The 11,296-nt window shown below is 38.6% G+C and overlaps 1 protein-coding gene across 2 annotated transcripts; it reads right to left on the bottom strand.

The window, feature by feature from the left end:
* Nucleotides 1-366: 366 nt before the first annotated feature.
* Nucleotides 367-11,022, bottom strand: stap2a (signal transducing adaptor family member 2a). Of its 2 annotated transcripts, none has more exons than XM_058418391.1 (11): nt 10,851-11,022; nt 8,673-8,744; nt 8,279-8,398; nt 7,026-7,082; nt 3,911-4,062; nt 2,637-2,768; nt 2,382-2,451; nt 2,186-2,288; nt 1,894-1,986; nt 1,653-1,787; nt 367-1,126 (listed from the first exon to the last, which is right to left on the bottom strand). In XM_058418391.1, the coding sequence occupies exons 1-11, from the start codon at nt 10,950-10,952 to the stop codon at nt 1,071-1,073; spliced, it is 1,092 nt and encodes a 363-aa protein (XP_058274374.1). In that variant the 5' UTR covers nt 10,953-11,022; the 3' UTR covers nt 367-1,070. The 2 variants fall into 2 exon arrangements, with proteins under 2 accessions (XP_058274374.1, XP_058274373.1); XM_058418390.1 differs by having other exon boundaries at nt 367-1,129; nt 10,851-11,020.
* Between the last annotated feature and the right edge of the window lie 274 nt (nt 11,023-11,296).

The raw sequence follows: 11,296 nt of genomic DNA, 5'->3' as shown, positions 1-11,296 counted from the left end.
CTACAGCATTGAATGCTGCGATAAATGCTTACAAAAATATGATGTGATGCTCTTTAATAAATAAATCATTCAAACTATTGGCAAGACGCTGTGGTGTAAGAGGAATGAAATGCTTCAGGATGTTCTGTTATAGAAATATAATCAACTTCACCACACTATATTGTGTATTTTCCCATAACACACTGCTCATTTGTGTTTTATTCTTTACTTAATTGACCTTTTTTCTACTTATAAAAAAAGACCCTAAAACATTTAAAAACAATTACACAAAAAATTGAAGCCTAATAGTTTTTTTTTTTTAATCCATTAAAAGAAATCTAATATAAATGTATAAATACAGCAGGAAAGTAGAAGACATACAGTGAATCAACGTTATCGAAAAATCGTCCCTTTAATTCCAATAAATAGGAGAAAAATGATCAGGGATACACACAGACAAACTCTATATACAAACAGTAGCACCATGCAACGATCATTACACAAACCAGTAATGACGATCAGTCTAGTATTCAACCTGGAGCACCAAAAACAAACAAATAAACACCTTACTACAGAAACACACTGTTCTGAGCAGTAACTTACACGTCTGACACTTCTGCCCTGCTATTATTCTGTCCTAACACCAACATAAGCTCTGGAGACAATCGTACCTGCGGCAGCTGCTGACAAAATGCACTGGATGAAAATTTAACGGCTGTGTTTAGAACACAGAATTATTAGAAAGGAACTCCGGCAGGTTTATGGCAGTTACGTGAGAAGACCATTAGACATTTAGTACTTTAGAGCTGCAGCTTCTCTGAGAGATCAGAAATCACCAAACATCACTGTCTCTGGACAAACACAGATTCCTGGCTCAGACCGATCTGTCCCTGGGCTCAATCCTCATTGTCCTTCTTGAAGTGTCACTTCCCAAGGCAGAAGAATTTACTGCTCGGCTGGATTAATGATGCACCATGGAAATAATAAGACTGAATGTCTGGGAGCAGTGACTGTCATCACAAAGGCACTGGCAGAATCAGACAGTCAGGGGACGAGGCCATGCTGCTGATTGGCTGAGGAGAAGAAGGAAGTCAGTCCTGGCTGGTGCGTCTCTTCTCCAGCTTCTGTTTGAGCTCCTCTGTGAAAGCTGCTGGAATATTACAAGTGAGTCAGACTCCAATTTCTTTTGATTGCATTAAAATGACTTAAATCTCTTAAACGATGCTGACAGGCGTTAAAAATTCAATTAATAATGAACCTAGAAGGTTATACTACTATAGACATAAATCTTAGGAGTAGCAGCAAAAAAAACTGTTTATAATTTATATTTCTGATTTTGACATTTATTTCCCCGCAATGCTTAAAGCTTCCTTGTTGTTAATATTGAAATATTTTGTTGTATTATATTATATTTTAATTTACATTTATAGTGGGGATCCATACAAATTCACCATTCTCCATGTTTTTAAATAAACAGGCATTTATTCATTTATTTATTTATTTATTAGCAGCACTGACTGATTTTTGTGTCTTATTAATTAAATTAATTTATAAATTATTAGTAAATTTATTTATTTATTAATTTATTGCTATTATTAGTATTATTACATTTTTTAATTAAAACATTAAATTTACTGTATAAAAAACTGAATGTGTTTGTTCTATGTGCTTACTTTGTGTTAGTGGTGAAGGCGAGGGGGAAAGCACCAGCCGCCTCATAGGGCTGGATGGTGAACCTGGGGGGCTTAGTGATCTTTGAGATGGGCTAGGAGATTTAGAGTGAGATCTCAACGTCCATCTCTCTGGCCCTGCTCGAAACACACGCACACACACACACACACACCAGAGAAAAATGGCATCAGTGAATCCTGGACACTGATTCTATGAGGTTAAAGTACTATGGTAGTCTTGTACCTTTTGGGGGCAGTGAGGGTCTTCTAGGGAAAGTGCCAGTTGGTGCACAGTGTAGCATCCGCTCTCCGTTCTCGTCATTGGACGAAATGTACGCTGAAAAGGAAGGAGGAATTTTCAGCATGCAAAACAAGAGACACAGAGCCAAGCCGTGGACGTCAGTAAGACTTCCTCACTGAATCTGCATGTGTGCTGTGTTTACATAGTTTTCATAGGGATTCTGTTCCAGCATGTTCAAGTTTGTTGATGTTTGCTACTGTGTGTGTGTGTGACTGTGTGTGTGTGTCAGACATACTGATATTCTCTTCATAAGGCTCCTCCAGTAGAAAAGGCTGAAGCGTCCCGGCTGTTTTCTCCACTAGTGCGTTAATGACATCATGAAGGGTGGGACACGGGATCTGTCCATACACACACACAGAGTGATGCATCTACATTCCCTCCAGTCTGGACACATTCTTTATCACCATATCTATGGATTCATCCCTACATACCGGGTTTTCCACATCGATGATGTAACCTCCCTGAGGCTTCTGGGTAACGCGATAGTGTCTGAACACTGAGCTGTGGAATGTTCAAAAAGCAAAAAAACAATAATATGAGTGTAACTGAGAAGGTAACTGAGTCAGGGAGAAGAAGACAGAACATGAGAGAGATCCTGAAGTGGTATAGAAGATGCTTTGAGGAAATGTCTAGGATATGGAGGGATAGAGATGCAGGGGTTTTAATCCTATATCCCTTTATCATACCCATTAAGATCTTGTCGTGTGGTCACTGCGAGTGAGGTGCCGTCTCTGCCCGGTCTTAGCAGCATGTTCCCACAGTCTGGGTGACGCTCTAACAGAACCTCGGCTTCTGTGCGAGAGACAGGCCTGAAACAGCTGCCCAAGAGAACACACACACACACACACACAATTAATACATTGAGACTCATAAGTAATAAAACAATTAGGACACCATCAGGTTAAAACTCTGTTGGGAGCACACTTTATTTTATTTATTTAAAATTTTATGTTGGTTCTAGTGAATCAGTGTTGATTAATAAATACTTGAAAGCACTTTTGTACATAAGGGCTTCTGCCAAATGCCAGAAATGTAAATGTAAAACATGACAAGCATGTGGTTACAGGAAACTAATCACCACGTGTCCTAAACATTCCTAACATCTGAAATATTCTTCTTCTATTTTTGTTTTCATTAAACAATGGCATGTTGTACGTCCTGACTGTTAAACACACAGACACTGGGGAATAAGTTCATAAATGAAAAATAAATATTTTTGCTAAAATTGTGACCATATTACTGTTTTTGTGCTGGATAACAATAATTGTTGTTGATCTATCCATCTATCCATCCATCCATCCATCCATCCATCCAGCTCCATCCATCCATCCATCTCCAGCCATCCATCCATCTCTAGCCATCCATCCATCTCTAGCCATCCATCCATCCATCTTCTTTTTTGGTCTATTAAACAATGCTATAAAGTTACAAAGCCCTGACACTAGGGGCTAATTTTATAAACGTTCTTTGTCAGCAAGAAGCAATTAATAGTGCATATAATCGCATATAAACCTGCGATTCGACTTATAGTTGGAAATATGAACAGGTGATTTAACATCTATCAGATTCGAGAATTTAACAGCACTGTGGTGTAATCTGAAATCAACTTTTCTTTTCTTTCATATTTCATGCCTTCAAATGAAAGAAAAGGAAAAAGCAGAAGCTCATTTCACAATCAACAACACAATCAGCAATATATGCTTCCTCTTTTCATTAGCTATCTCGTTCATTCATTCATTCATTCATGAGTGGAACCGTTTCCATTTGATTTTGATCTAGTGATTTATAGTGTGCATAGAGAATTTACAACCTGTTTAACTGTACCTACAGATAAAAAGATATCCACTTTACTAGAATCACTCTTCCCATTCCCATTACTAATAATGGGAATATATATAGCTACTCTTTTACTGTTTCTTTGAACCATGAATATACAATCTCTGAATGAGGAAATACTTACGCAGGAATCTCTCCTACCAGCGGGAGAGAGAGGGGAGAGGAGGGAGCTCTGGAGAGCGATCGAGCTCTTCTTCTCTGTCTCTCTTTCTCCACCACTTCTTTCAGCATGTGCAGTTGGCCGGGCAGCAGCGTTAGAGTGGTGGGCACTGTCAGCTGAGGACCACATGAAGGACACGATATGTTAATACACAGATATACACACATTCATTCGAATCCTTTCCTTATCAGCACTCTGATTATGTTGGGTTTGTGTAATTCAGCACTTTGGGGTTTACACTGAAACCGGTGAGGTCAAGGATAAAGAATATTGATATTCACATTAGTGAGAAATATAAAAAAAAATTGGTTTTTGTCCACATAAATTTCCTCATATTTTGTTGTGTCCACTTTCAGCATTGAATTTCTTTGTCATGTCACACTCCACAGTGGTGTCTCTTAACGTCTCTTAAAGCAGACACTCTGGCCTTCAAGAATTTGTAGGATTTTTTCAGAAGTAGTAATTTTTTCTTAGCCTAACAGGACTAAATTTTCATGGAAAAGTTCTAAAAAAAAACCATTAGTATTTTCCACAAAGTAAATGCTGATATCGAACCCGTTTCTGCTCTCTGAGACGCTCCAAGTGCTTGTTCATAAGCATCTAAAATGTGAAGGTGTTTCTTCAACCACTAAAATTCTGTGTAAGGTTATCCAACAGGGGGAACAACACACATCTCACACTGAAAACCAACAGAGTCCTGATTCTTTTTTAAAATAGTTTGTTTACTGGACACCACTGTACCAGTGAAAAGGATTAATGGAATATATGGGGGGGTTTGGGATTTTTGCAGCAGATGCTGCTTTTTGCTTTGAAAAAATGGTTTTGGACTTCTACACACACACACACACACACACACACACTGCATTTAGTCTTTAAATGTATAGACTTGGGGGTCTCTTGAGGCACAAGCAAAAAATGTTTGCTCCATCACCAGCAGATCGTGAATTTGAATCTTGATGATGCCACGTTTATTCCAGATGTGGAACTTGCTAGTTGTCTTCTACTGCTTGTCCCCGATGCTTATTATCCTCCATAAGCCCACTGCAAATGACCCCGTGATCATTAAGTATAAATTTTTCAATTGAACAACAGATTACAAACAGTCAGAAAGTTCAGCCTAAATAAAAGATACATCCCTCAGAGGTTTTACCATGCAAGACAAACTGTAAATAAACTGAAAAACAATTAATTTGATGCACAGAAATGCTGTTGCCTCCTGAACAAAGCCTCCACAAAGATTAGCCTGGATCATACCAACAGGCATGAACACCTTCTGTATTCCTGCGAGTGGAATTAAATTAGACGCCGTTTTTACTGACATACCAACACACGAGCATCAAAAGGCAACATGAACAGCGTGTGATATCTAATGAAACGGCTCAGATCTGATAAGAAGCCTCAAAAGCTCAGTGCTGTGGCCGTGGAATTTCCCCAGGACAAAAACAGGATTGTTCCTCACAACTCAATCAGCTGACTGGAATGCAGCCGACGATACAGATGACTTCACTCCGAGTGATACTGAAAGGCTACAGAAGCAGGCAGGAACTTGGTAGATCGTCACCACCGAAAACTCGCATGTTTCTGACAGTTATTTTTTACTTCACATTGTAGTTATCATCAGATAATGGCCTGTAATTTTAGATATGACAACGTGGCTATTTTAGATATGACAACTGTCGCAGAACAGAGCCAATAAACGTGCTAATGTTCAAACACATTTATAACCCAAAGCAACCACTTAAAAAAGACCACTTAATGCCACTTAAACCTTTTTACCAGTACGTTACCACAGCATCGGCAAAATGGAAATGGACTGATCGAACATTTTCAGTCAGTATAAACAAAATATTATATACCCGCAAGTCTGATATAAAATGAGTCAGGTCTCTGCTGGCTTTCAGTGTGTTTTTCCCTCTGTTGGATAACCTTAGTGGTTAAATATAACGCCTACATATTTTACATCCTCATGAACAAACACTTAGAGCATCTCAGAGAGCAGAAATGGGTTTAGGTCCACTATTATCTTTGAAGATGGAAAAGTTTTTTTGGACCTTTTCTATGAAATTTGTGTCCTAGAAGGCTAAGAAAAACCACTACTTCTAAAAAAAAACAAAACAAACAGACCCTACAAAGTTTTAAAGGCCTTAAAGAGTATTTACTTTTAGAGGAGACATTTAAAACCACTATGGAGTGTGACATGACAATGAAATTCAATGCTGAATATGGACACAACAAAAGAGGGGGAAATTCCATTTTTTGGCTTCTGGTTAAAAACAACAACATTATCTAATCTACAAATCTGCAGAGGCTGTGAAGTGAGACACAAAAAGAACAAATTGTGTTTAATAGTGTCAACATACAAAACAATGACAAAAAAAGAAGGAATATGATCTTTAATGCCATTATGTTCTGCTATATGAGATTTCTGCATTTCTACTCTGTTCTGAACCGATCAGCCACAACATTATGACCACCTGCATAATGTTGTGTTGGCCAGCCTTTGCTCCCCACATGCATCAATTAGTCTTGGGCGTCCGTGACGCTGTCGCCGGTTCACCACTGTTCCTTCCTTGGACCACTTTTGATAGATACTGACCACTGCAGACCGGGAACACCCCACAAGAGCTGCAGTTTTGGAGATCCAGTGGTCTAGCCACCACAATTTGGCCCTTGTCAAACTCGCTCAAATCCTTGCACTTGCCCATTTTCCTGCTTCTAACACATCAACTTTGAGGACAAAATATTCACTTCCTGCCTAATATATCCCACCCACTAACAGGTGCCATGATGAGGAGATAATCAGTGTTGTTCACTTCACCTCTCACTGCTCATAATGTTATGCCTGATCGGTGTACAACAAAAAGAAGATATATTTCACTGAAGACTTGTTCCATGTTTTAAAAGCAGGTATTCCAACCTGCATTCCAGCTGATGATGTTATTTTTGACATGATTATTACAATAAAGCAATCACTCGCACATGATTATGATAAATTTGTGTCAGATATCAGAGTGCGGTGTTGTTGCTCTGCCGAACTCATCCTGATGTTGTGTAACATGTTTTAGAATGTTGCACTCACATCCACTACAGAGTACAGGAAGCCTTTCCACAGCTCTCGTGCCTCCAAGTTAGGAGCCTGAGGAAAGAAACAAAGACGGTGAGAGGGGAAAAATGTAATTTAAGAACACAAATCTGTGCAAATACGTGACTGTCCGCGTGACTAATTTAGACGACACTCGCCTCGCTGTCTGTTGCGATAAAATGAGGTGGTCAAGTGACTTAGTTGGGACAAAGACAGACTCTAAAGCAGTCATATGACCTTGATTTGTCATATAGAAATGAATGGCATGAAGTACTCGTAGGTCCGGAAACTTTAGATTTACATTCCAAGTGTCACTCTGAGTTGTAATTAAAAAACAGTTCAAAAACAGCACACTTTCCAGGAAGCAGATAACCAAAATTTGCTGAATGAACTGTATCGCATATTAAGGGCACTTATACCAAATGATTTCTCATATCTGATTGGTGTTTATTTAATTTGAGATAACTGTAGGTCTAGCTGTAGTGCTGCCTACATTGTTCTAATACATTTTCGTTTCTATGGTAACAACACACGGGACATGTATGATGGATAGGTTATTTTTCTATTTTTCGTCGTTGTGATGAAGCTTTCGGTGTGAATATGTTTTGGAGTGGAAAGTGTCAAGCACTTTCTTACCACAAGCAACAGGTCACTCATATTGCTACAGGATACGAGGAAACTGAGCAAAAACTTTAAAACTTTAAGCAAATATGGAGTAACTTGGTGCAGCAAACTATAAATGAAAGTGAAGACAGTACATGTAAATTGGATGCAAAAGGCACACGCTGCCTCTCCTTCATCTGGTATGATATGAATTTTATATACAAATGCTCTCCCTCTGAAACGTTTCATTTGAGCGGAAACAAAACTGACGTGGAATGCTAGACGTGCCACAGCTCGATAAACGCTGTCACTATGGCATCCAGTAATAGGAATGAATACTGGAGACATCATAACACAGCGACTGGTGACTTGTGGAAATAAAATCACTGTGTGAGCGCAACTTTAGCCTGCACTGCTACGCTAATCGATTAATATGAAGCACGAATAACATACCACATTTCACACTTCCACAATAAAGACAATATTAATAATACACAAAATCATAACACTCCACCAAGACTTATAAACCAAATATGACTGATCGGACTGGATGGATGGCTTATTTCCCAGTAATTTACACTATGCCAAATATTTACATCCAAATATTTTAATGTAGGTTTTGAATATTTCACTTCATGTGAACTCACAGTTAGTTTGATCTCTCCATCCTTCATGCGTAAATTCATCCTAGCTGCTTCCAGATTCCTGTCCCGACTGCAGTCATCAATCAGAGAGACAAACCCACTCAGGTCCAATTTCTCCACATACTGTATAGAGATGGACACACACACACAAACAAGAAGAAAAAAAACACCACACAATTTGATAATGATTTATAATAATAATAATAAATAAATAGATAGATAGATAGATAGATAGATAGATAGATAGATAGATAGATAGATAGATAGATAGATAGATTGTATTCAAATGTATATTGCATGACAAATTCTCAATCCTTACCCAACAACCCTCATAGGTTGTATTTATTAAATAATATTTATTAAATAAACAGTGAATAAAATTCCCTGTACTGCTTACATGTGTGTCCTTCGCATTGTTGAAGAAGTACAAAGTGTTGCCACACAAGCATGTCCACAGTCGCCGAGACACCTGTGTAATAAGAGAAAGACTTTTGTTATGAATAACACGCTATATTTCATATAGGTGCATTTGGGCAAAGACTGATCAAAATTCGTCAAGATTAAGACTCTTAAAGATGGAGTTGAATAAGATTCCTAATAAACTGATGACTGTTTTACTCTGTGAGTCTGTGCTGAGCGCTTACCGAATTCATTGAATAGTTTAATCATTCATCTTGAGCATAAACTTCTTTCTGCGTCATGTACAGTAACCGTTCCCACTGTTTCAAATTTATATGCCATGTTTATTTACATGTTCTTGTTTTACTAACACTCTGATGGAAAACACTGATCATGCATACTGAACAAAATCATGAATATCAGTTTTGAATAATAATAATAATAATAATAATAATAATAATAATAATAAGAAGAAGAAGAAGAAGAAGAAGAAGAAGAAGAAGAATAGTAATAAACTGTAGACTATACAAATACAATCTCTATCATCTGTTCAGTGTCATCTTCATAAACAATCCGTATTTTCACAACTTAGTAGGCTTATCATAATCATCATCATAATCATCATCATCATCATCATCTAAATAACTCCTGACGCAAACAGTGACGCAATGGACTTTCATTTCTTAGCTTATAGATTCACTCCTCTTAATTCTCTTTGGCTTGTTTTGCCAAATCCAAAGCTCTGGGGCAGCTTAATGCCCCCAAGGGCAAAATGGAACACAGCTGTCTCTCTGTCTCTGTCTCTCTCTCGCGCGCACAGACACACACACACACACACACACACACACACACACACACACACACACCCTCCTCATCTATACATTTAAACCCACCCCCTCAACAACCCCCTTCCCACACCCACTGCACCTGAACCCCCCGGATATTTATTTTCCAATCTGTCTAGCTTTCTTTGTCTCCGAATTTTCTCTATTAATTTTACTTAAGAGCCAGCTGATACCTTAAACATTAACACTTAGCCATAAATCACATTATACACACCATGAAGCAGGCGGGAAGTGATACACCAACAATCTCTGTGTGTGTGTGTGTGTGTGTGTGTGTGTGTGTGTGTGTGTATGTATGAGATAACAAGATTTAAAATGAATATCAATACAAGTTCCTTTTTTTTTTTACCTCCCAGTTAAAGACCCTGCAGCATTTATTATGGCACTGCACTCACACACATGAAAACTTTCATTAAAGTATATCTGGCTTTATTCTGGGAAGTGAATTTGTATTGAATGTAGAAAGGCTATTATTCCAATTTAATAATAATAATAATAATAATAATAATCTAGACATTGGAAAGGAACAGTGTTTGTTTCTTGTTTTTAAATAAAAAAAAGATCTGGAAAGCTATATGCAAACATTAACTACTTCATACACCAAGAAATCTCTCTCTATCTATAATCTATTTATTTATTTATTTATTCATGTATTTTGTAGCCTCTCATCGCGTATATATACAGTATATGTATATCTACATTATAATATGCCAGTCGAAAAGATTTGGCGTTTTGGTGGGTGTGTGTGTGCGCGCGCGTTCATGCGCGTACGTGTGCGCTTTAGTACCTTGATTAACGCTCAAGTGCGAGATTAATTGGCATATTAGATGCATTTAATTAACACCGGGTTCATCGCTGAAATGTGTGTGTGTGTGTGTGTGTGTCTGTATGTAAGCCGCAATAAGGTGTGTCCATGCACTGCAACATTTAATGCTTAGTACTAACATCAACACACACAGTAAATGCAAAATATCCAAACCCGCAACACGCATATACATACAATAACACAATTTTCAGACGAAAACAAAATGTCAGCGCTTATAATGCGGTTTAGATGCGGTTTAAATGCTGCGTCTCGCGCCTCCAGACAATCACAGCACCAATATAAGTTATTTTTCTTGGTTTATAATCCTGTGGCCCCAAAATTAGGCTTCTCACATCCGATCAATCTAAACAGAGATCCTGTCACTCTGCTCTGCCTCGCCTACACACACACACACACACACACAATACACAGCTGAGACATGTGTGTAATAAAGCCGGTGGGCGCGACTTCACTGCAGCCTGGAAAAGCCGCCTTTAACCCGACATAATAAACAACACTCTCATACCTTCTCTTTAGGTCCTCGTTTCTCAAGATATCCCTCATAATAGCATGGCGGAAGCTGAGCTCGGCTTGCCCCGGTCCTCTGCTTCACCGGTGCCGCCGCCATGGCCGTAGCCAGCTCGGGATCTGACTGGACCGGCAGCAGGGGACAAAGCGCATATCACTGATATGGAAAGCCGAAAGGATCAAAACGCATGTAAAAGAGATGCTAAGCAGGCGTGTCAAAATTCTAGCACAGCAGAAGAGTGGAGTCGGACCTGATTCAGCTCCGCCTATTGTGGGTGGAGTCGTGAAAAGTCAAAGGGATGGAGACAATTCGGTATATCAGTGTGATTCAGGCTGGATTGATGCACCTTGTTGGTTAGGGTTATGGTTATAAGAGGTGACTGAAAAAATGACTCAATTTATTAGAAAAACCTGCACATGATCTAATCTAGTCATGTGGCAGCA

The sequence above is a fragment of the Hemibagrus wyckioides genome, linkage group LG20 (assembly GCF_019097595.1).
Source record: "Hemibagrus wyckioides isolate EC202008001 linkage group LG20, SWU_Hwy_1.0, whole genome shotgun sequence".
Classification (NCBI taxonomy): domain Eukaryota; kingdom Metazoa; phylum Chordata; class Actinopteri; order Siluriformes; family Bagridae; genus Hemibagrus; species Hemibagrus wyckioides.
This window is presented reverse-complemented; position numbering and strand designations above follow the sequence as displayed.

Bases quoted from the DNA above. Each gene is read 5' to 3' on its own strand.
- stap2a (XM_058418390.1), bottom strand. From the start codon at position 10,952: ATGGCGGCGGCACCGGTGAAGCAGAGGACCGGGGCAAGCCGAGCTCAG. The intron at 8,745-10,850 runs GTATGAGAGTGT...CTTATTACACAG, and splicing joins AACGAGGACCTAAAGAGAAG to GTGTCTCGGCGACTGTGGAC. The intron at 4,063-7,025 runs GTGAGTGCAACA...TGTGGTCCTCAG, and splicing joins TCCTGTACTCTGTAGTGGAT to CTGACAGTGCCCACCACTCT.